Source organism: Hipposideros armiger, unplaced genomic scaffold (genome assembly GCF_001890085.2).
Source record: "Hipposideros armiger isolate ML-2016 unplaced genomic scaffold, ASM189008v1 scaffold_242, whole genome shotgun sequence".
Taxonomy (NCBI): Eukaryota; Metazoa; Chordata; class Mammalia; order Chiroptera; family Hipposideridae; genus Hipposideros; species Hipposideros armiger.
This window is the reverse complement of record NW_017731592.1, coordinates 687,943-713,486: the sequence shown is the minus strand read 5'-3', so window position 1 is coordinate 713,486 and position 25,544 is coordinate 687,943. Positions and strand designations below refer to the sequence as shown.

General features: G+C 45.1%; 1 protein-coding gene across 2 annotated transcripts in view; it reads left to right on the top strand.

The window, feature by feature from the left end:
• The first annotated feature begins 21,044 nt into the window (after nt 1-21,044).
• CLTB (clathrin light chain B) overlaps nt 21,045-25,544 on the top strand; it is an 18,976-nt gene continuing 14,476 nt past the window's right edge. For both annotated transcript variants that reach the window (XM_019655563.1, XM_019655562.1), the window contains exon 1: nt 21,045-21,464. In XM_019655563.1, coding sequence (XP_019511108.1) covers nt 21,278-21,464 — 187 coding nt within the window. In that variant the 5' untranslated portion in view covers nt 21,045-21,277. The remainder of the gene's footprint in view (nt 21,465-25,544) is intronic.

Genomic DNA, 25,544 nt, shown 5'->3' with positions numbered 1-25,544 from the left:
ATAAACAAAAACTCTTTTTGCATTGCTATTTTATTGGTTTATGTAATATATTCACATGACAAATACAAACAGCACACACTGGTTTGGTAGCAAACACAACTGATGCTTGTCAAGAGCCCAATTCTTGTCAAGAGCAAAACCACTTGGGCTATTAGAGTGCAGACCTTAGAAAATGGAGGACATCTATTAGGTTAAGTGACGGTCAGGGTAAAACAGCTCGTACGTATATGAAGCATTTGTGTCTCTGTATATGCAGAAGAAAAAAGTACACAAAGATGTATAGCAAACCAAGAGTGAGGATGAGGGGAAAAGATGATATTTAATTACTTTTATACAATTTTATGCTGCTGACTTGCAATAAGCATGTATTAACTTAGTAGATTTTTCAAAGTGGAAAAAAAAATCTGTGAATTAGATAATATCCCCATTTTATAGATGAGAAAAGATTCAAAGAAATGAGAACTTGCTCAAGGTTGCAGAACTTACCAGACGCTAATTCAAAAGGCTAATTCAGATTTGCCTCAAGTTTCAAAGCTCATGTTTTCGCTACAACATCAAATTTCCTAACAAAAAATTCCAACAGATCACTCTATGATTTTTTAAAAATATGTGAACAAAGAGCATTGTATATTTTTTCCTTTAGATAATAGTTAGATGAAGCCAAATGGGAAAATTTTCAAAATGAGTTTGATTCTACAGCCCAGAGTATAGGTTGAATTTTCTATAAGAGAACAAGGGTCAGATCCTAATATTCACTGAAGAGGAAAGTAAAGGTCTTACTCCTCCTGTACAAGCAGAAAAAGATTGTTTCTTCTTCCACTGGCCCTGCATAGCTTCTTTAGACCCTTCTCTTTCTGTCCATGTCATCCTTCTCCCGGGGCTCAAACAGCAACCTAAAGGCAGCAAACCAAGGCACAAGGGGAGTCTCCTATATCTGGAAATTTGGGAAAATGGATGTCAATAAAAGTAACCTTCCCCATAGCTGCATTAGTTCTTAAAACCTGTTCTTTCCCATTTGAAGCGGCTTAAAACAAAAGTCTTCATTAGTTATTCATATTCAATTGGTTCCAAAATAGAAGAAAAGGATAACTACAAAAACCTTGGAAGACATCAAATGGACTGAGAAGCATGATAAACATACCCTAGAGCAGCGGTTATCAACCTGTGGGTCTCAACCCCTTTGGGGGTCGAACGATGCTTTCACAGGGGTCGCCTAAGACCATCGGAAAACAAAAAGGTATTTACATTACAATTCATAACAGTAGCAAAATGACAGCTATATAGTAGCAATGAAAATAATTTTATGGTTGGGGGTCACTACAACATGAGGAACTGTATTAAGGGGTCGCGGCATTAGGAAGGTTGAGAACCGCTGCCCTAGAGTTGCAATCAAATCACATGTCAAAAAAAGTGAAACAGAGGAAACCTGAGATTTCTGAAATATTTTACTTTTGCTAATTTCAATATATCAAATGAAGCAACATACTGAGAAGCAGCTCCTAGCAGTGGCACCCTGTCCTATCCCAACCCCTGTGGAGATTCCAAGCACATGCTCCACACTGTTAGTGAGGCAAACCTGAAACCTAGTGTTATGTCACTCCCTGGTTGAAAAAAACCTGATGGCTCTCACGCCTACAGGTTAAAATTTAAATCTTTCAAAGGCTTTGGAGGCCCTGGCTCTAATTTACCTTTCCAGTCTTATTTTCCACTTCCACTTCTCTAAATCCATCACAACAAACACATTCCACACTCCATCTCCACACCTTGCTTAAGCTGTTTCCTCAGCTTTGAAACCTGTCCTTCGCCTGTTGAAATTCTGTTCCTCCTTCAAAGTGGTGAAGTACAGCGAGTGCAAAAGAGCCCAGCCAGATCCGGACCCACTAGATTTCTAACTCAATTCCATCTCCACTACTTAATAGCTTAATGACCTTAAGCAACTATTTCAATAGTTCTGTTTCCTCACCTAGAAGCAGACATAACCCCTTATGGCACTTTGCAAGGCTACTATGAGGATGAAAAGCACACTGGTTATAAACTATCTAGCACCATGCCCAAGGCATAGTAGATACTGGTAACTACTAAGCCATCCTTCTCTCCCTCTCCTACCCCCACCAGTACTCCTATCGTTCCCTAAATTCCCACAGCACTTTGTTTATACCATACCAACTAGGAGCACTAATGTACTGCCCGGTACTCATTCACCTATGTATCTGGCTTCTTTCATTAGATTACAGACAAGATGGTTATAGGTACGGATTTCTAAATCTTGGCCACTTACTACTTGTGCAAGTTACCTGACCTCTCAGAGCCTGTTTCTTCATCAGTAAACTGACACAGGGTTAACACCTTATGGTATTATTAAGAGGTTTAAAGAAGTTACTGTACATCAAATACCTGGTATAGTGCTTGACACCTAGTAAGTTTCAAAGAATGTTTACTGGCAATTCAGACGTTGAACCTGATCCAACAACGGCTTAAAGAACACATAAACGTAAAATACATTTGCCTTATTAAACCCAATTTCATAAAGCAATCTCAATACAACTTTAACCTGCTACTCGCCTCTTACTGATAGAGATGTCCATCGAAGACGAAAACAGGTTTCTATGCACTTCAACTCAGAAATGCTACCACACAGTCATGGTCTCCCAGTACCAGACTAAGTACATCATGACTTATAACTCACGCCACCTCATTACATTTAACAACAGGGGGTCTTATCCCTGAAGAGTTCTAACGGGTAAAATGGTCTGCCAAAGTTAAACAAAACTCTGAAATTAGTGGTCTACCAGGAAGTGGAAGCTGTTTATTCATTCGGATTCTAATTTACTGTATTGCCCATTTCTCTACTCAAAACTCCAATCAAATGTCAACTACATCCAATAGTTTTTTTTTCACTTACACAATTCCAACCTACTGCTCATTTTTTTTTACGTATAATTAACATACAATATCCTATTAGTTTCAGATGGCACTACTCAATTTAAGAGAAAAAACACTTCAAAATCAATTATGGTGAAATCTAATCAAGGAAATTACAGAAAGTGAGAACTTGTTAAAAAAAACAATCCAGTTATCACAGCATTTGCATTTATTCCACTCTCAGTTGAACACTGATACTTACATAGGTTGGTTGTATGGCACACAAGTCAAGAGCTCAGGAAAGGTCCTGGAGAGATGGACCCGGCTTTAAATCTGACACCACCACTTACCAACTAGGACTGCCTGAGCACTAAGGTTCTTGGTAAATAATTACTGAAACTAATAAATATTTAGCACACTTTATATTAGGAAATAAATGTAGCACTAACTTTAATTCTCTCCTAAGTTAAATGATTAATAAGCAGGAATACTGTTTGGGAGCACTTTACAGTTTACAAAGCCCTTCAGACATCCATAAATTCATTAGATCTCCAGAACATCCTTAGGGAGTAAACATTTTTAAATATGTATTTTTGAAAGAATAAGGAAACTGGTATCCATCAGGGTAACAAAGAGCCAATGTTAACCACCTGGTGGTCTCCTCCACCCAGATTCTCCAGCTCAGAGAGAAGTGCTTAGTGACAAAAGTTCTTAACTCCACATTCACTGAAGATTTCTGCAAGTTACCACCCTTCTCAAGCACAGTCAAGCACGTGACTCTAGGAATAAGCTCACAGTAGTAAACCCCGTCAGAAGCCAGAGGACATTTACAATATAGCATTGGTTTCCTTACAAGGTATCCTCCCACATCTTTAGGGCGGGGGCCACGTCTACCCTTCCCCCACCAGAGCGCCCAACACAAGACCTGGCACCCAAGGGGCCCTCAGTACATGTGGAAATGGCATGGGATGCTGGTAGCAGGTTTTGCAGAGACCCGAAACGAGGCCGACTCCGCGGTGGGGATTAAGCATCTCGGGTAGATTCAGAGTCGTTGGGCAGGAGGGTCCGACCTGGGAAGGATGGCTGAGGACGGGCGCCGCTAAGGGTCACCAGGGAGGCTGACTCGCTGAAGGGAGAGGCGAAAGGCGGGTGTGGAAACAGCCAAGGCTAGAAGGCCGAGAACCGAGGTTCGGGGGCCAGGGGCAGCAGGGCAGTTGGTGTCTGGGGGGAGGGGGCCGCCTGCTGGTCTCAGAAGAAGCTCGGACCCCATCTCCGGAGGGTTTGGGGCTCCTCTAGAGGCCCACTCCCCAGCCCGCGGCGGCACTGGCTGCACCGAGTACTCGCTGCTACCTGAAATTGCAGCAGCTTCTCTGTCTGCTCCTGGGTTAGATCCCGCTCCTCAGGCGCCGCCATTTTGCCGCCGCCTCTACGCTTCTGACCCGTCCGCACCGTCACTCGCCGGAACTGATGTCAGCAGCAACCACATCCGGTCGGAACGGCCGCTGGTGCGCAACTGCGTTTGCGCGTGCTGGCCCGCAAAGGAGTAGTGGTAGGGGTGGTGGTGAGAGTTCTCACCGCCAGAGGGCGCCACTCTCAGACCTAGCCCGAACACTTCCGGAAATTGCCGATGGACTGTCGAAACCAGTCGCCTTCACGACTTGGACGAACAACGGATCGGCTAGGGACCTAAGACTCCTGAAGAGATCACAATGAGCCGAGAAGTACCGAATGTGTCTCGAGAAACTCCGGAAATTCCCGAATGTCACTCGGCAGATTTCGGCTGCCTCCTAAACATTTTCCCGGGGTCTCCGATATTCTTGAATGTCTCTAAGAAAATTGTGGCCGTTCCCAAATATCGACCGTTTGATGTTTGATTCCTGCCCTGACATTTCCTACAGCTCCTAACCATCTCTCGGGAGGTTCCAAAAGTCCCCCAAATACTGGTCGCGCATTTCCGACGCCGCCTTTAGGTCGGAAACTGTTGTAGGCTGTGGCCGCGGGAAACTCGCTGCTTCGAAGTTCCTTGCTACGATTGTTTGGACTTGGCTACGTGGGGCTTTGATGTTTAATTGGGCTATCATTCTTGGGCAAAGCCTTCCGTCCATCCTCGTGCGCCTCTGCACCTGCTGCCTCGCCCACTGGCCAGTCTTCCCCGTGACCGACCTAAGGAAGATCCCTTGACTGGGATCAGGAGACTTGGGTTCAGGTGCTAGCGCCCTCTTTACAAAGTGATAGACATCCTTGGTCAAACCACGCCCTCTCTGGGCTCCATTTTGCCATTGGTGGGATGAGAATTCCAATAGTCCCTGACGTGCGGCCTCAGCGCATTCATTCTCCTTGGACGCAGATCCTCACCCTTTGCAGGGCCTTAACCCCACCCCTCAATATCTGCTTACCTCTGCACTTTCCTTGTCCCTTCCAACCTGCCCCCTCTCTTTAAATCTCTCCCTTTTGCGTTTCCACTTCTTTTCTCCTGCCGGCTACCTCCTCTGGCTACTGTCCAGAGACCTTGGGGAGACAGAGGGGTGGGGATCTGATGCATGCTTTCCGACGGATTCCTCGTGTGACTCCTGGCAAGACCCCAGTGTCCTCCTCATTTGCGGAATCCCACCCCTGCCCGCTTCACAGGATTGACCAGGTGAGACAGGACAAGGGGCTCTGAAAGCTAAGTCCTGTGAAAAGTACATTCGGTTTTGGCTACTTCCTTTCAGGCCTGTATCAGATCTTACCAGGTCTGCACAAACTTCACGACGTCCTGGAATTTTTCTTACACCTTGAAGGTAAAATTGGAAGTAAATAGCTGTGACTTTAAAGAATTTATTACATCAACTCAAAGCTCAGAGGAGACATGCTGTTCAACATCTCCAATAATGCTCAACCCAGACAAACTGGAGGAGGTATGGCAGTCAGATTCCCTCTGGGCTTGTTGCATAATTCTGATTTAAGCTGTGCTATTTTAACAGACATACTTTCTACTTACATTAAACACTATTGGATGTTTTTCACTTTCTCAAAGACATGTACATGTTCTTGGTATACATTTCTGTTTTCTTCTTTGAATAAAGACAAAGTTACAAGAAATTTTTTTTTTTTTTTTGCCTCAGTGAAGGGCATACAAAATGGCAAACTGGGGACTCCTTTCCCTGTCCAAAGGTGGTTTCTGGTTTTAGCTGCAGCTCATGGCTTCCGGGTGAGACCAGTATTGCCAGAACTTCTCATTTTTAAAGAGCACCTACAAATTTGGGTGTGCATATGAAATCTCCCCATTTTAAAATGGTGATAACTCGGGCCAGCCGAGTGGTGCATTGGTTAAGAGCTGGCTTGGGACGCCAGAGGGCCCCGGTTGGGATCCCACATATGAGGGCCAGTGACACTGCCCTCTAGAGCTAAGATGCTGAACAACAGCTCGACCTGGAGCTGGGCTGTTGTAGGTTGCCGATGACGGGGTAGGCTGCAGTCCCCTGCTGCAGTGGGCTGCCATAAGCTACCATGTGTAGCTGGCAGCCAGCGTGAGCGGCCAGCAGCCGCCATGAGCAGCCGGCCAGAGACCGGCGACTGATCTCCTCACCTGGGAAGAGTGCAATGATGGTGCCAGCTTGGGGCAGTGAAGCAACATCTTCCACAACTAGACTGAAGAACAAAACAACAGCAACTTTTCTGTTCCCCTTCCCCCCAATTCCCCACCGCTGTTCCCCTCCCCCAATTCCCCAATAAAATCTTTAAAAAAAAATGGTGAGAATTCAGTTTTTAAGAAAAGTACTGTCAACCAGCCATAACTGCAAGCCACTTTTCAGCCCATGAGCTCCAGACTGCCCCTCTGACCTAGGCAGAATCCTCATGGCCTCCTTTGGCATGGGAGAAGCCAGCCTTGGAAGAAAACTAAGATTTTTTTTGATAAATTCAAGATGAAGAGCGTGGAAAATGTCATCAGCTATAGGCTTGCCCTCTCCTTTAAGAACATTTTCCCCCTTGGCCTTTGTCTTTTAGAGCAGTGCTATCCAATCAAAATGTAAAATATCTACACGTGTAATTAAAAAGGCTAGGAGCCACATGTATCAGGTGAAATTAATTTTAGTAATACATTTGATTTAACCCAGTATATCCAAAATACCTTTTTTTTTTAAGATTTTTATTGGGGAATTGGGGGGATGGGAACAGTGCTGGGGAATTGGGGGGGGAAGGGGAACAGACAAGTTGCTGTTGTTTTGTTCTTCAGTATAGTTGTGGAGGATGTTGCTTCACTGGCCCAAGTTGGCACCATCATTGCGCTCTTCCCGGGCGAGGCAGATCAGTCGCTGGCTTCTGGATGGCCGCTCACGGTGGCTGCTGGCCGTTCACACTGGCTGCTGTGCTACATACAGTAGCCCATGGCAACCCACTGCAGCAGGGGCCGCAGCCTACGCCGTTGCCAGCGACTCACGGCAGCCCAGCTCCAGGTTGAGCTGTTGTTCAGCATCTTAGCTGTGGAGTGCAGTGTCACTGGCCCTCATATGTGGGATCCGAACCGGGGCCCTCTGGCGTCCCAAGCCAGTTCTTAACCATCGCGCCACTCAGCCGGCCCCAAAATACCTTTCTGTTGTTGTTGTTCTAAGTCTTCAAAATCTGGTGTGTATTTTACGCTTACCCCACATCCTTATCTGGACTAGCCACATTTCAACTACTCAATTGCCACACATGAATAGTGGCTACTGTATTGGAAATGCAGTTCTAGAGCATCCCAAAGATCTTTTTAATAGATATATTAATTATATTCATCTACAGATTTTAGAAATTCATTCTATAAATATTTATTTAATGGCTCTGGACCAGATGCTACAAAAGATAAACAGGACACAGCCACTGCCCTCTAAGAACACACAGTTTAATGGAAAATTAATTTCATCACTCTCTGGAAGGATGTGTGTGTATAGGGGTGGTTTTTGAGTCCCAATTTTATGCTTATAACACCCTGGAATTTGTGACTGAGAGATATCTTCGAGAATCTAATGAATATATGTTTCTCTAGTCCTATTAATAAGGCTTTGCTGACACCTTACCATTTTGTTTCTAATAAAGGATAAATTCTGTCCTGCTGAGTCCTGTAAATCCTAGAATAAGCCCTCAATTTCTTAGCAGTTGGGACATAAGGTATTTCCTATCAGTTGGGGACATGGTATCTTTATTGCTGAGTAAAGCAGACCATTGAGATGTCAGCATCAGTTTTTGTTTGGCCTCCTGCCCCATTAGATTATTCATTATAGGTTAAGTGGAGCTAACAGGAATTAAGATGACTCAACTAGATTCACCCAAAAAGTAGGAGAAGTGAGAAAGATAATACCCACACCCATGAGTATATTATAAATTTTTAGGCTTCTGCTAGGGGTATTTAGACTGATGAAACAAATTAAAGTTTGGAGGCAAAGTTCTGCCTTACATAAGTCACAAAGCCCATCTCATGCTCTTCAGGGAGACCTGAATACAAACTCTGATGCCACCATTGATTGACTGTGTACTTTGGCAAGGTAACCTCTCTAAGCCTCATCTCTCGGCTGTAAACAGACTAATAGTCCCTACCTCACAGGGTCATGGCAAAGATTAAATCATTTTTTACAATAAATCAGAGCCTGTCCCTCTCTAGCTCAAAACTCTACATTGGCTTCCCACTGTCCTCAGAATAGAATCCAAGCTCCTTACCATGGCCTACAAGGCCCTATGTGATCGGGCCCCTACTGTGCCTTCTGACCTTATTACGGAGAACTTACTACTCACAAGCCTACTCCTTATTATTCTCATTTGTACCTCAGGGACTTTGCATTTGCAGTGCCCTCTGCCTGGAGCACTTTTCTGGAGTCCTCACGGGGCTGACTCCTTTTGGCATCCAGATCTCAGGATGTGTAGACTGCATCCTCAGAGGAGATCCAAACATTTACGTTTTCTTCAAAGCACTTATCACTAGATGATACTATCTTGTTTACTGTTTATCTCCCAGCTCTGCTCTCCATGAGGGTAACAAAGGCCAAGTTGGCTTGGGCCACCCCTGAGTCCCCAGGGCTAAGAACTGCACTGAGCACAGAGTACAAGGTCTATAGATATTGGGTCCTGCTAGGTCTTTAGAGCAAAGGCCTCACAAGTGTGGGTGGACTTATGAGAGTAAAGCCATGGGAATTAAATCGGGAAATATAGCTACTGCCTGTGGGGTAGAGAGGGATGGTCTTTAATTAAAGCATCTCAAATCGAAAGATAAAAGGACCACCTCAGTTTTGGACAATGGGAGAGAGAATGCTGGTAACAGTTGTCCTTTAAAGAAAAGATATTTTATTCCTCTTCTAAAACCCCAAGTTCATAAAAAATTACATGATTTATACACTGTGAACAAGTTCAAACAACACCTCAGTTAGCAGGATGGGGAAGGGGGGAAAAGCAGGAGACCTATTTACAGATGGTTTAAATAACCCAGATGCATTTAAATTGTCCCCACAATCTTAGACTCTATCTGGTTCAGGGGAGGAGGGAGCATGTGTCTCATGGGGACATAGTGTGAGTGCCACTGAACTGAGTGCTGTGATTACCATCTGGACACTTTGGGCTCCTTGTGCCTGGAGATGGAGAGGTTGGCTACCACACTGGCAGTGTAATGCTCCTGATTACAAGGGGCCAGGGTTGCTGTTCCACACAAGAGTCAGAGGTAGTCCCGCTGGAGCCCAGGGGATTCACGGGGACATCGCTGCTTCCAAAACCAGTGATAACAAAAAATAAGCAATTATAACAACTATGACATGACAAGGTCAATGTAACTAAAGGTTCAGACCCTTCAGAAAAGAAGGTCTGGATCACTAAACCAGAAATCAACTGGGCCAACCAAAGTATTAGCGAAGAGCCGGGGACTCGAGAATAAGTAACGGAGGAATGAGATGATATGATTGTTTTACAGGCTTGGGACCAGCTGCAGCCGCAGAGACCTATAGCTTGTTTCGCTAACTCTCTCGCCTTAAGTGTTTACAGAGATTGTGGCTGGCTGCCAAGTTTGAGGGAATTTTGTGAATGAATGATTAGACTTGTACCTCCCTTCTTGGAAGAAGTGAGGGTATTTTATTCCCACACTAGTGAAGAACCCATATTGTAGTATGAGTCCAGATATAATGAGAGGAAATGAGTAGCATCGAGTCGTATGGGGTGTACTGTATCGGACACCTCTTATGTTTCACCACCAATTTTTGCCAGTCACACCTGTCCCTAAGGCTCTTGGCCACTTGTTTCACCTCAGCCACTTCTGTGGTGACCAACTCTATATGGATTCTGTCTAGCCACCACCATGATGACCAGCTTACCCTGGCCTACAACCCAAAAGCACCTCACCTCATGCAGGTACCACAAGTCTCCCGCCTCCCATGCCACAGCCTGTCTATTGTTACTGAGGCATGAGACGCCATGGGCCAGCACAATTGGCACAATGCCCAGGCATGCATAATCCAGACGCACAGGGGAATTAGTGTCCCATGAGGCAAAACTCTGACCAGTAAGAGATGGGATCCGTGAAGAAAGACTTCCCATTTCCTGTCCTGTGATGAGCAGTCTTGAGATGCAGTCATTCATATGGTCTCTCTGAGGTTTCATCCCAGACCCTGGGGTAGAGCCATCCACTTCCTGCCAAGCAGTAGGCAGCCCCTTGTATTTGCTCTTCCTTTTTCCTGCCTCACTCCTCTGTTCTGTCATGCCTGGTTCCTTGGCATCGCACTTCCCAGTAAGGTATAAACATAGAAGCTTTTGATTCTAACTGTGTTTTCTGTAGAATCTGGGCTATGACACTATATATCAAGTTAGAGTCTCAACCACAGAGAAAATCATTTCAAGTGAATTCAAGCACAGTAATTTGCCTATATATTCCCTATAGGTTATGTTCTAAAACCAGAAAGAACAGCAAATAAATCTTAAATGATATTCAGTAGTCACAGTGTCAGTAATAACACTGATATTGACATTTTAAAATATACATATATATTTTATATATACATGTAGCTAGACATAAGACAAAAAAGGAGTCATTAGGTTATGCTTTAGACAGTGATTTTCAGTGAAAGAGAAAAAAATCTAAAATCAAAGAGATTAAGTAAAGATATGGTAATATTAACTTTGAATTTGAAACATTAGTAAGAACACAATGTATTTTTCTCTTTCAAACAGAAAATATATTTCCTAGTTCTGTTGACCGAAGAGGTTTATAAAAAATAATTATTGGGGGGACGCCTGAGTGGCGTGTTGGTTAGGAGTTGGTTTGGGACGCCAGCTCTGAGCAGCAGAGCCCCGGTTCGGATCCCACATATGAGGGCCAGTGACGCTTCGCCCTCTACAGCTAAGATGGTGAACAATAGCTCGACCTGGAGCTGGACTGCCAAGAGTAGCCGGCGACAGCATAGGTTGCAGCCCCTGCTGCAGTGGGCTGCCGTAGGCCACTGTGAGTGGCCAGCAGTCAGCGTGAGCTGCTGTGAGCCGCAGTGAGCGGCCGTCCAGTGGCCAGCGACTGATCTGCCTCACCTGGGAAGAGTGCAATGATCATACCAACATGGGCCAGTGAAGCAATGTCCTCCACAACTAGACAGAAGAACAAAAGGACAGCAACTTGTCTGTTCCCCTTCCCCGATTCCCCAACGCTGTTCCCCTCCCCCAAGTCCCCAATAAAATCTTAAAAAAAAAATACAGTTCATATTGTACATTCATCTTGCCTCCCATGACCGTGCTAAACACACATATTAGTTCTAGTAGCTTTTTTGTGGAATCTAGTTTCTACTTAAGAAAATCATGTTACATGTATATAAAAATAGTTTTACCTTTTCCTTTTAAATCTGGATTCCTCCTCTCTCTCTCTTCCTCTCTCTCTCCCTTTCTCCTTCTCTCCCTCTCTCCCTCTCTCTGTCTTTTCTTAATTGCACTGGCTAGAACCTCTGGTACAATGTTATATAGAAGTTGTAAAAGCATACATCCTTGTCTTATCCTGATCTTATAGGAAAAGCATTTAGTCTTTCACCATTAAGTTTAATGTTAGCTGTCTTTTACCAGGTTGAGGAAATTCCTTTCTTTCAATTCTTAGTTTGCTGAGACTTTTTATTAGGAATTGATTTTGGATTTAGACAAAGGCTTTTACTGCATTGGGATATCACATGGTTTTTCTCTTTTGGTTTGTTAATATGGTGAATTACACTGATTGAGTCTTTAAAAATTATGGTAAAATTTACATGACAAAATTGATCATTTTAATCATTTTATAGTGTACAATTTGGTGGCACTTAGTACAATGATGTGCAACCATTACCACTATCTAGTTCTAAAACATTATCAGCACCCCAAAGGAAACCTCATACCTATTAAGCAGTCATTCCCCATTTCTCCCTCCTTCAACCCCTGCAGCCACTAATCTACATCTGTTTCTATGAATTTGCCTATTCTGGATATTTAATATACATATAATCATACACTATGTGGCCTTTGTGCCTGGCTTCTTTCACTTAGCATGTTTTCAAGGTTCATCCATGTTGTAGCATGTCTCAGTGCTTCATTCCTTTTTATGGCTGAATAGTATTCTATTGTGTGTATATATGTTTTATCCGTTTATTAGTTAATGGACATTTGGGTTGTTTCTACATTTTGGCTACTGCTAATAGTGCTGCTATGAACATTTGTGTTCAACTTTTGGTTGGAATACCTGATTTCGATTCTTTTGGATATATACCTAGAAGTAGAATTTTTGGGTCAAATGATAATTCTATGTTTAACATTTTGACCAACCACCAAACTGTCTTCCACAAGGGCTGTACCATTTTACATTCCCCCAGCAAGGTGTGAGGGTTCCAATTTCACAACATACTGACCAACACTTATTTTCTTTTTAAAAAAAATATATAGCAGGGGCCAGCTCAGTGGCTCGGATGGTTAAGAGTGCAAGCTCTGAGCAACAGGGTCACCAGTTTGATTCCCACATGGGCCAGTGAGCTGCGCCCAAGCTGAGCTGCCTCTGAGCTGCCAATGGGTGACAGGATTGCTCAGCTGGTGAGAACACGTGCTCCTAACAACAAGGTTGCCAGTTCGACTCCCGAATGGGATGGTGGGCTACGCCCACCCACAGCTAAGATTGAACCCAGCACCTTGAGCTGAGCAGCCACGAGCTGTCGACAGGCGGCCGGATGGCAATTGGACTTGGAGCTGAGCTAGCTTTGCCCTCCACAACTAAGATTGAAGGACAACAACTTGATGGTTCCTCTTCCCCAATTCCTCAACACTGTTTCCCTTTCCCCAATTCCCCAATTAAATCTTAAAAAAAACCCAAACAAATTATAGCCACCCTAGTGGGTGTAAAGTGGCATCTCATTGTGGTTTCAATTTGCATTTCCCTAATGAATAATGATGTTGAGCATCTTTTCATGTAATGGCTGGCCATTTGTGTGTCTTCTTTGGAGAAATGTCCATTCCAGCCCTTTGCTCATTTTTTAAATTGGATTGTCTTTTGGTTGTAAGAATTCATTATGTATTCTTGATACCAGACCCTTATCAGATATATAATTTGCAGATATTTTTCCCCCTTTTTACAGGTTATCTTTTCACTTTCTAGATAGTGTTCTTTGATATATAAAAGTTTTAAATTTTGATGAAATCCAATTTATTTATTATTTTTTCTTTTTTTGCTTGTGATTTGGTGTCATCTCTAAGAATCTATTGCCAAATCCAAAGTTATGAAGATTTATGCAAATTTTAAACAGTTTTATAGTTTTAGGTCTTACAGTTAAGTCTTTGACCTATTTTTATTTCATTTTTATATATTGTGTGAGGCCAAGTGTGCAACCTCATTCTTTGGCGTGTGCGTATTCAGTTGTGCCAGCAACATTTGTTGAAGAGGCTATTGTTTCTCATTGAATGTGGCTTGGCATCCTTTTTGAAAATCAACTGACCATTGACACATGGATTTATCCCTGGATTTTCAGTATTATTCCACTGATCAATGTCTATCTTTATGCCACTACCACACTCTTGATTACTGTAGCTTTGTAGTAAGTTTTGAAATTGGGAAGTGTAAGTCTTTCAACATTGTTTGTTTTTTAAGACTGTTTTGGCTACTCATGGTCTGTTGAGATTCCATATGCATTTTAGAAAACACATTTCCATTTCTGCAAAAATGGTCATTGGGATTTTGATAGAGGTTGCATTGAATCTGTGGAACACTTTGGACTGTATTGCCATCTTAACAGTATTAAATCTTTCAATCCACTGAATGTTTTTCATTTTATGTAGGTCTTCTTTAAATTTTTTCAGCAAAGTTTTGTAGTTTTCAGTGTACAAGTCTTACGCTTCTTTTGTTACATTTATTTCTAAGTACTGTATTTGCCGGCGTATAAGACGATTTTTTGGCCCTGAAAAATATGCCTCCAAGTGGGGGGTCGTCTTATACGCCAGGTACACTTCAGATAGACTGCCCATAGTGCTTGCCCCGTGCCATAGTGGCCTCCCGATGCCCGCCCACTTCATTCCACATACCGTTCAGGCATCAGCAGTGCTGCTGGGTGTATGGTCGGCTGTGTGCGATTTTGCGAGTGTGGTAAATTCGGGTTACCGTATATTTCTTTACATATGCATTGAAGATTCCCGATTTTGCGCTATCATGGTGCCTGTTAGAATGTTGAAGAGCTCGCACTTGCGCACTAGTGAGGTCCCAGGGAGATGCTGATGCAAGGGTGGACCAGACTGCTATAGTGACAGGGCGGGCAAACAGGGAGCAGGGACCAATCAAATCAGGCTTTGTATACAGCCAACAGCCAACCACAATACTGCACCATTGTACAGTACAGCATAGAAAATGTCGACCAGTCAAACCCCTATCATCCCTCTCATGGCACCAGCCAAAAGAAAGAAGTATGATGCAAATTTTAAACTGAAAGTTATAAACTTTGCTAAGGAAAATAATAATTGTGCTGCTGCAAGACAATATGGAGTAACAGAAAAGATGGTTCGGGACTGGAAATCAAATGAGAAAGCATTCAAGAGTATGCCAAGGGGTAAGTGTGCATTAAGAAGAGGCACCCCACACTGGCCAGAACTCGAAAAACATGTAGCAGACATGGTGGCTCAACATCGCCAAAACGGTTATGTGGTGACACGAAATACAATACGCTTGTTTGCACTTCAGTGGGCCAAATCAAATCTGATATTGTTTTACCTTTTATTTGGTGTGTGGAAGGTGTGCGGAAGAGGGGGTAGTCTTATACGGCGAGTATATAACAAACTCTGTATTTTGAGTGGAAATGTTAGGGGGTCGTCTTATACGCCCAGTCGTCTTATACGCCGGCAAATACGGTAGTTTATTTTTTTGATACTATTGTAAATGAAATTGTTTCATAATTACATTTTTGGATTTGTTATTGCTAGTGTATGGCAATATAACTGATTTTTGTGTGGTAATCTTATATACAGAAACTTTGCTGAAATCATTTATTAGCTCTAATAGGTTTTTTTGTGCATTTTTTCTTTTTAAAGGTTTTATTGGGGAATTGGGGAAGGGGAACAGTGTTGGGGATTTGAGGAAGGGGAACAGCCAAATTGTTGTCCTTCAATCTTAGTTGTGGAGGGCACAGCTAGCTCAGCTCCAAGTCCAATTGCCATCCGGCTAGCCATCAGCAGCTCAGCTCGAGGTGCCATGTTCAATCTTAGTTGCAGGTGGGCGTAGCCCACCATCCCCTGCCGGAGTCCAACTGGCAACCTTGTTGTTAGGAGCACATGCTCTCACCAGCTGAGCCATTCTGCAGCTGTTGGCAGCTCAGCAGTAGCTCAGCTTGGGCACAGCTCACTGGCCCATGTGGGAATTGAACTGGCGTCCCTGTTGCTCAGAGCTTGCACTCTTAACCAACTGAGCCACTCGGCCAGCCCCTTGTGTGTATTTTTGAGGGTTTCCTATATATTAAATCACTTCATCTGTGAATAGAGATAATTTTACTTCTTTTCCAGTTTGGATGCCTTTTATTTCTTTTTCTTGCCTAATTGCTCTGATTAGAAGTTCCAGTACAATGTTGAATAGAAGTGGCAAAAGTGAGCATTATTATGTAGGAAGGTTTTTAACTACAAATTCTATTTCTTTAATAGATGTATGGGTATTCAGGTAGTTTATGCCTTTCAAGGAAAATATATCATAGACCTAAATGTAAAACATAAAACTATAAAACTTCTAGAAGAAAACATTAGGCAAAAATCTTTGTGACCTTGGTTTAAGCAAAGATTTCTTGGATATGCTATAAAGACATAATCCATAAAACAACAAATTGATAAATTATAACTCATCAAAAATTTAAACTTCTGCTTTTCAAAAGACATTGTTAATAAATTAAAAAGACAGACTAAGAGAAAATATTTGCAAATTATATGTCTGATGAGAGACTTTAGTCAGAAAAATGTAAGGAATTATCAAAACTCAGTAAGTAAAAAACAATCCAATTTAAAAGATTTAAACAGTGGGCCGGCCGAGTGGCACGATGGTTAAGAACTCTCTTGGGATGCCAGAGGGCCCGGGTTCGGATCCCACATGTGAGGGCCAGTGACACTGCCCTCTACAGCTAAGATGCTGAACAACAGCTCAACCTGGAGCTGGTCTGTTCCCCTTCCCCCAATTCCCCAGCACTGTTCCCATCCCCTCAATTCCCCAATAAAAAATAAATAAATAAATAAATAAATAAATTAAAAAAAAAATTTAAAAGATTTAAACAGATACTTTACCAATCAAGGTATATTATAAGATTATACTAATTTTTGTTGGTAATATATCGATATTGGTTCATTAATTGGGGCAAATATACTACACCAATGTAAAATGTTAGTGGGGGAAACTGGGCATGGGATATATGGGAACTATCTGTACTACCTTTCTGCAAATCTAAAACTCTTCTAAAAAATCAACAAATTTTAAATGATAAAAATAAAAGTTAAACTTAATCTGGTACTCAGCACCATAAAAAGGAATGAACTATTGATACATAGAACAACATAGACGAATCTCAAAAGAATTGGGCTGAATGAAAAAAGCCAGACAAAAAAGAGTGAATATTGTATGATTCTATTTATATAAAACTCAAGGCGATACATAAAGCATATTAGTGGTTGCCTGGGGATCGAAGGGGAAGCAAGGAGATAAGGAAGAGAGGAATTACAAAGGGCAGAAAGGAAGTTTTCAAAGCATTAGATATATTCATTGTCTTGATTGTGGTAAGGGTTTCCTAGGTGTACCCATATGTCAAAATTTACCAAACTGTAAACCTTAAATATGTGCAGTTTATTGCATGTCGATTATATACAAATAAAGGTGCTTAAAAAGTATAATGTCTACGATGAATTCAAACACATGAAATATGTATAAATCCAAGTTTTCTTTATGATACCAAATAGAAAACAACCCACCAACAAATATTGATAGCTCATTATTCACTTTTGGAGATTGCCTGCACATCAATTCGCTTTTCTGAAAGCTGGTAAATTATGAGAAACAATTAAACATTTATATTACCTCTCCTTTATGAGCTCTACCTCTGGGTAACCAGATTGATAACAAGTGAAATTTCTTTAAGAATTTTGAGCTAATGCAGAAATAGTGAGAGAAAGAGAATCACCACAATTTTTCAATCCCAAATAAAGTTATTAACTTAGATAAAGATTACAAAGGCTGCCAAAACCTGAAGTAAAAAGCTAATCTGGAACTTTCTTATTGAGGGACCAGGCTGATAACATCTAAACCTGCTGGTCAATCTTTACGTCACTAAGAGGCAACTAGACATGATGTGATGTCTCGTGTGGTGCGATGGACTTTCCCAACACCATGTATGAAAGATGCTTGCAAAAAAAGTCATCTGGAATCTGATCAAGTCTCAAGACCAGGGTTTCTTGACTTGGGTACTGACATTTTGGGCTCAATAATTCTTTTTGATGAGGGGCTGTCCTGTGCATTGTAAGATGTTCAGCGGCATCCCTGGCCCCTACCCACTAGATGTTAGTGCACCCCTGCAAGTTGTGACAGTACAAAAGGTCTCTAAATATTGCCAAATGGTCTCCTGAGGGCAAAATCAACCATGGTTGAAAACCACTACTCTAGATCTGACTACCAATGCATAGGAAATAATAGAGAGGTTCCAAAGAGCATGCTAAATTATGCCACCACAGGAATGTGACCAGAAAATCCCACACCGAGAAAAACCTCTACAAAACAATAGGGTTTCTTCAACAACAACAACAAATTACAAGAAAGAAAAAAAAGGGGGAGGGATGTGTCACAAAAGATTTGAGAGAGAAACATCCTTAAAGCCAGTGAGCTACTAAGCTCCCCAAAGTTAAATTTAAACACACATGCAGAGAGTGAGGCCCCAAGAGACCCCAAACCAGGGGAACTTTAAGGAGGAGTGGGATATGGACCTCCCGTACCATGGAGACCAGCTGCTTGCCCAGGAGAAGGGATTAACAGACTACTACAAGGGAAACACTCCAATTCACACTACACCAGGGAAGGCTTCTCAAAATGCTAATTTAGAACTGTGATTCAGGGTTTGTTTCACTGGCTTTTAGCTTGCAAAAAAGGCAAAGGGCAGACCCACCTCCTGAACACAGCCTGTCAGGGCAGAGTCCATGCAGGCCCCAGGCCCCAGCAAAAGTGGGGCTACCTTTGTGGGAAGTAAAGACACTGGCAGTTGGAAGAACAAGAAAGGCATTGAGCAGATTAAAAAATGTCAACTTCATGCATAAAGAGAGAGTCCTGGAGTAGGCAGATCCTTCAGCTTGATGTCCCTGCAGCATTCAAGTGGCCTCCGGGGGCCTGAATCTTCTAGGCAGAAATAGGTAGTTCAGAGACAGAGACAGATGTCCTTGGGAAATCATGAAATCCCATCAACAATGATGGTGGAAGCATCCTCCGTTCCATGCTCCCCAGGCATCCTGTGCCCCATCCAGCACCAGCCAGGATGCACCATAGGTGTGCTAGGAACCTCTGAATGCCATCTCCATCTTTGGGGATGTGTCAGCCAGAAAGTCCTCCAACTTCTTCTGAGAAGAAAATTTTGTTCAAAAAATGTCTGTCTAGTTTCAGCAACTCCATGAACTCTCACAAAGGCACATCCTCTAATGAAGATTAACTCTGCTTTTTGTAAGCAGTGATATTTATCCTTCACAAATACATTTAAAAAAATTTTATTGGGGAACACCCATGGTCATTGGTTACCATTGCTTTCATGCTACAATTGCATAGCTGACTCCTGTAAGGAGGGCACAGCTCACAGTGGTCCATGCGGGGATCAAACCGGCAAACTTGATGTTATCAGCATGACACTCTAACCAACTCAGCTAACTGGTCACCCCCTGCAAATACATTTTTTTAAGAAGAAAAAGATTAAGAGGGGATTTTTCTACTGACCGTGAAGGAGTAACAGGGTTCAAAATTACCTTCCTTCCCACTGTAGACAACTAGAAAACTGGACAAAATATGTGAAATAATTGTTTTAAGGCATTAACAATAGGCAGCACAGAACTGTGATCCCTGAGAGAAGAGAAACAAACAAGTATGATTCTCTAGGCTTTCTACCTGAAGGAATGACTAAACTGCTGGGTAGGAAAGGGGAACCCAAACAAAACCCAGTGGCCTTGAGTCAAAAAGACAGAGATAGGAGTTTGGGGATGCTGAAGTGGCTTGGATTTACAGGACAGAGTACTGGAGGGTAGGCTAGGCAAAGCAAGAATTCTAGAAATATACATAAGAGCTGCCAGTGAATCTTTGGCCAAATAATAATCTGCACGTGATGATATGATCTTTTATGTAGAAAACCCTACAGATTCCACAAAAAAACTGTTAGATTTAATAAATAAATTCAAGAAAGTAGCAGGATACAAAACCAACACACAAATTTCAGTTGCATTTCTTTACACTAAGAATGAACAATTTGAAAAGGAGATCAAATCAAAACACCCTGTGGAGGTCACAATGGGCAGGCGCATAGCATGTTCACTAGTTCTTCTGTCTCCACAAAACCTGGAGTTGACCTTTAGGGCTGGTTTGTTAAACAAGCCAACTTTCCAGGTCTTTTCAGCACCCCCGCTTGAGGTTGGAGAAATGAGGAAGAGGTGTGAGATGAAGGTGGAGCGGTGTGTTTGAACTAGGTTGAGCAGGGCCTCAATTTCTTTCTTGTTTACACTACTAATAATATTCTCATTGTAAGAGCGAAACCTACATTGAAGTATTGCTGAGCAAGACTGAAAGGCCCCTTCACCCCAACCCTACTTCCATGCCCCCACCCACTAAGTGAACCGCTACCACAGCTTGGGGTGTATCTTTCCTTTCTCTCTTCCAGTTCATCGTTGATCTTCAAGTCTCAAATCAGAAAGAGAAGATCCCTAAGGGCAAATCTGATGGTGGTTCTTCCTTCCAGGTTTCCCAGCACCCCATTTGTCAATGCCAGAGCACCTCGTGGGCACTGGCTGTGACTGGCCGCTTACCACCTGTTGGTCTTATAGATTGTAATCTCCCCATGGCCAAGGCTGGGTTTTGCTTTTTTGTTGCCCTAATGCTGGGCACATCGCTGGCAGGGAGGAGGCATTTGGACACTGTTTACTGAGGGTGACTAGGCGGAGGAGTGGCAGGCTGCCTGGATAAATTGTCTGCCTTTCTCAGGCTGGACATTTAAGAGGCCCAGCCTCTAAGCAGGGGTGCAGTCAGGTCATACAATCTCTGACGGTGTGAGCTGAAGCCACCCCTAATGAAGAGAAATGCACTAAAGCAACGCGTCCTAGTGGGAAAGGCTCTGGACTTGCAGGGAAGATGCACCGAAGCCGTGGGACTTAGTGTCACCTCTCCTAGCCTCATAATAATGAGGTTTATAATATCCGCCCAGTTTAGGTGAAGCAACTGCATTGTGGACTAGGAGCAAGGTCTGCGCAGCGACCACCCCCTCGGTGCTCCCGAGGTCGGGGCTGCCCAGCAGTGGTGGCCCTGTGCACGCTGTGGCCACTTTTTCCAGTGCGCTTCGCCTCTAGACCTGGCCGGAGACGTGCAGTGTCCTGGTGTCCTGGAAATGAGCCCTCTGGCAGAGAGCGAGAGCGCTGCCCCGGCCTCCGGGCCCTTTGGGCTGCGCCACCGTCCTGTTGCTGCCCTCCGGTGGCCGCCGCGAGGCGACCTCCGGCCTTCCAGCGGGCCCCCTCCCTCGGTCGGTGACATCACCGCATTCCCGTCCCGGCTCCTCCCGTCCGCACCGCAGTGACAGGAGAGCCGGGCCCGGTGGCGAAGAGGAAGTGCGGGCCCGCCACGCTGAGCCGGTCCCCGCCAAAGTCGGCTCCCTGGGCGCTGGGGTGACAGTGCCGCGGCCGCCGGGCGCAGCGCCGGGCACGCGCCGGGCAGAGCCGAGCGCCAGGCGGACGCTCCAGTAGAAACGCGGGGAAAATGGCTGATGACTTTGGCTTTTTCTCGTCGTCGGAGAGCGGGGCCCCCGAAGGGGCCGAGGAGGACCCGGCGGCTGCCTTTCTGGCCCAGCAGGAGAGTGAGATCGCGGGCATAGAGAATGACGAAGGTTTCGGGGCACCTGCCGGCGGCCAGGCGGCCCTCGCGCAGCCGGGACCCGCGAATGGGGGTGAGTCAGCGCCGTGGCCTTGGAACTGGGGGGCCTGCGCCCGTGGTACTGGGCCAGCACAGACTGGGCCTCCAAGCCCAGTGGTAGAGTGAAGAGGGCCTGCTCTCCACCAGCCAGGAGCAGGCCTGGGGCTGTGTGTATGTGAGCAGGAGCTGGGGAGAAATGGGGAGGAATCTTCTTGGAGATTCTCATCTGAGGCCCTGCCTAGGGCTGTGGATCTGGTGGCTCCCAGGACAAGAATTTGTTCTGACCGTTCACTCCCAGGCCAGCTCCACCACTGCCTGGCTTTGGGATCCAATGGTGCCCAGCCCTGAGAATCTAGCCAGAGCCTGACTGTCTGGGCTTCTAGCTAAGCCCGAAGGTGTGGGAAGAACCACAGACCTCTCTGCCCTTCAGACTTAGCTCCCTCCTACAGCTGGGAAAGCAGGGGACCCTGGGTGCTCCAAGAACTCACAAACCTTTCCTGGGGACCACCTGCCATCCTGCAGTCACTGGGCTAGGCACTTTACTTACATTTAATAATTTTATGTGCATTATTAAACTCATTTCAGAGATAGCAAAATCGCGGCTCAAAAAGTACAGTACTAAAACAACTGGTAACTGTCAGAGCGACCATTTAAATTTGCTTCTGTCAGACTCTAAGCCCTCTTCACCTGACCACCTTGTCTTCCATATGCCTGGCTCTGAGTTAGACACCAGGGAGGGGGCAGAGCACAGTCAGATGTGGTCCTGCCCTGTGGCGTTTTCCAAAGGTGGTCCAGGGCTGCTGTGGCTAGCTTTAGACTCAGGGTTCGGGGCCTGGTCTTTGTGACAGCATGTTTATCAATAATGTTTCTGTTCTGGTTCTGGCTTGAAAGAATAATTTCTTAAAATATTTAGTAAACTAGTAGATATCACCTTCATGGATGCATCCTAAACAGCTTCTTGTTAATGTCGTTATTTTGGTGGGGGTTTCTGGGCCTGTTGGAATAAGTGGTAGCTTACATATTTTAAAAAAATGTTTACAAGTAAGGCTCCTTATAGTTATGTTTGTATTCATTCAACATTTAGTGAGCACCTCCTGTGTGCCAGGCCCACTGGGTATACAGACATGAATAAGACAGTTTCTGTAACTTGAGGCGCTTTAAGCATCTCTGTAGTCCCCTGCTGTGAGAAATGTAACAAGACTTTTGTAACATATAAAAAACTGGAGGCCCAGAGAGCTTGAGTATCTTGCCCAAAGTCACACAGCCGTGAGTGACAGATCTGGGACTTGATGCAATCCCAGGCCTCCCAAGTCTGGGCTCCATGCTCTTTCAAATGCTAGAGCAGGGCAGTCGGCAGTCATTCTGGGAGGCAATGGGTCGTGGGGGTGAGGGGAGGGTCCTTTGCTACCCAACCAAGCCAGTGGTGGAGGTCTTCTGAAGCACCAGCTCCTAGTACCACAGTGCAGACCCTCACACATCCTAGGAAATGCCTGCTCATGTTCACGTACCAGTATTCATTTGTCCACACCTCCTTGAGACCACCAGCTTCCCCAGTCTGGCTTGGCCTGGGGGATGCCCTGCTGAAAAAAGCTGAAGTCACAACCCCCTGAAAGAGAAGCAGTAGAAGTCAGGCTGAGGCAGCCAGAGGCGTCTGGGAGTTGAGCAGGTTGTGGCCTCTCCCCGGACAGTGGGGCTCTAGGGGCTCACAGCCTGGATGGGAGTTTCCCTCTCTGGAAGGGGTGGGGCACGAATTGGCCGCATGCCTGAGGTGGCAGGGAGAGAAGCGGGGTCACACCCTCTGAGGATCTCTGGGACTCACACCCTCACACCGCAAAAGCTGCAAATGTCCTCCTGAGTGGGACAGGGGGACCTGGGAGGTATTGTGGGATGGCAGCTCAATAGGTGGCCAGGAAGGATGGAATTAATCTGCTTTCCTAAGCCTACATGGTACTGAGCAAGGAACAACCCCCGGACCAGCGCTGAGTGCCAGAAGCCGGATGGGTGGGGAACATGTGCTTTGGCCTGCTGGGAGCTGGGCGGAAGCTGGCTTCCACCACCGCCGCCTGTCAGCACCTCCGAGTCTTGTCTCTTAGATGATGTCCCTACGCTGAGCGCCCTGACTTGGGCCCCAGGTGCCCCTGGGGGAAGAGGTGTCTTGTGTAGGCCTGAGCCTGAGCCACACTGAGTCTCTCCCCTGGGGCTGGAACTGTGGCCAGCCTGAGCAATGGACACTGTTTCCATTCATCACCTTGGGTAAGGCCCAGAAGGTTTACTTTTTCACACCTAGATTGCTGAGCACCCAGCCTGCCTCTGCCGCGGACTTGCCTAGTCAGTTCCTGGCAAGGCTGTTTGCCTTGCTGGGCCTCAGTAAGCTCCCAGGAATGTTCTGGACCCTGTCTGCCCCTGTTCCAAAATGGGTCAGGGATCTGAGGGAAGCAACACCCAGGGGTTATGCCTGGGACTTGTGTCTGCTGAGCTCCTGTCCTGCCGGCCTCTGACTGTGGAAACATGATTATAAATGTGCAGTAGACGGATCAGAAAGCATGAAGGGAACACATGTTCATAATTCTGTGTGTGGGAGTCTGTGGGTTCCCAAAGAGGCTGAAACTTCATCTCTAGAGGAACACTCTTGGGACTGAAAGACTGGGGCTGAGGGACTTTCTGAAGGCCAGTGGGGCCTGAGCCTGGGACTGGCCAGGGTGGAGTGGGGTGGTACAACTCCCGCTCCAGAGAGGCCCAACGCACAGACCGACATCATTGTGAATGGACCCTGGTAATGTAAGGCCCTGGTGGAGGGGATACCCCAGGGGAAGACGCTACCCCACCAGATACTGGAACCCCACCAGTTCACCTGATTTAGGGCCCACGCCACTCAGGCAGGAGAAGCCCTATCTGAATGAGTAGGGATGACAGCTGACATATCTGGTCAGAATCAATCACTGATTGACTGAAAACAGAAATGACTATAATTTATATCGACCGGGGATTATTTCCATGGATTAAGTGTCCCTCCCTTCAATCCCAGGGTGAAAGCACTGTCACTGCTGCTCACAGCTCTGTCTGGTAAAGTGACACTTGTCCACCTGTGGTCATCTCGTGCGGCCTCCTGTGGCTTTTTGCTAGGAGACACTGCAGTTTCTGAGAGGACTCAGACAGGGCCCCCAAAGAACAATTCACCTTGCATTTAACCACACTTATTGCTCACTCTTTCTGTGCAGGAGCCCTCAGGAGCTGAATAGGATACAGAGCCTGATAAGGGAGTGCATAACCCCTGGAAGTCTATGAGTAATTGCATAAGAGGGTGGGGGATGCTGTACAGTATTCTAGATACACCAGAGGTGAGCCTTTCCATCAGTGCTTGGAAAGCAGGAGCAATAGAGGAGGGCTTCCCAGAGGAGGTGCCTTGTGAACTGGGCCTTAGAGAATGACTGGATCCAAAAGAGCATTCCTTTTTTTTTTTAGCTGAGCCATCCTGCCACCTGGTAGCTGCTCAGCGGCTGCTCAGCGGCTGCTCAGCTCGGGCCGGGACTCAAACCGCTGTTGCTCAGAGCTCAAACTCTTGAGCGAGCTCTTAACCAACTGAGCCACTCGGCCGGCCTAAAAAAGAGCATTATTCAGAGAGGGAAGCAAGAAGAAATGTACGGGGTATGGAGTGGTGTGCTTGGGGAAGGAGGAAACAGTATAGGGTTTGTGGGAGGGGCTGATTGGCAGTGAGGCAGGAAAAAATGGGTAGGGCCAGGCTGTAAAGATCCTCAAGTGCTATGGTCAGAGGTTCGATGTACTCATTTGACAAATATTTATTGAGCCTCTGTTATGTACCAGGCATGAGGTGCTGGGCTCCAGCAGTGGACAAAACAAAGTTCCTGCCCTCATGGAGGGTCCATTCAAGTGGGGGAGGCAGATAACCACATAATCAAATAAACATATCAAGCTGTGGTAAGTGCTGTAGAGACAATATTGCTGGGGAGGGGAGTGCACGAAGGGTGAATGTCAGGGGTGGTCAAGGAAGGGTGATAATAAGGCAACGTTTTTTTTTGTTTGTTTGTTTGTTTTTTATTGGGGAATTGGGGGGATGGATGGGAACAGTGCTGGGGAATTGGGGGAAGGGGAACAG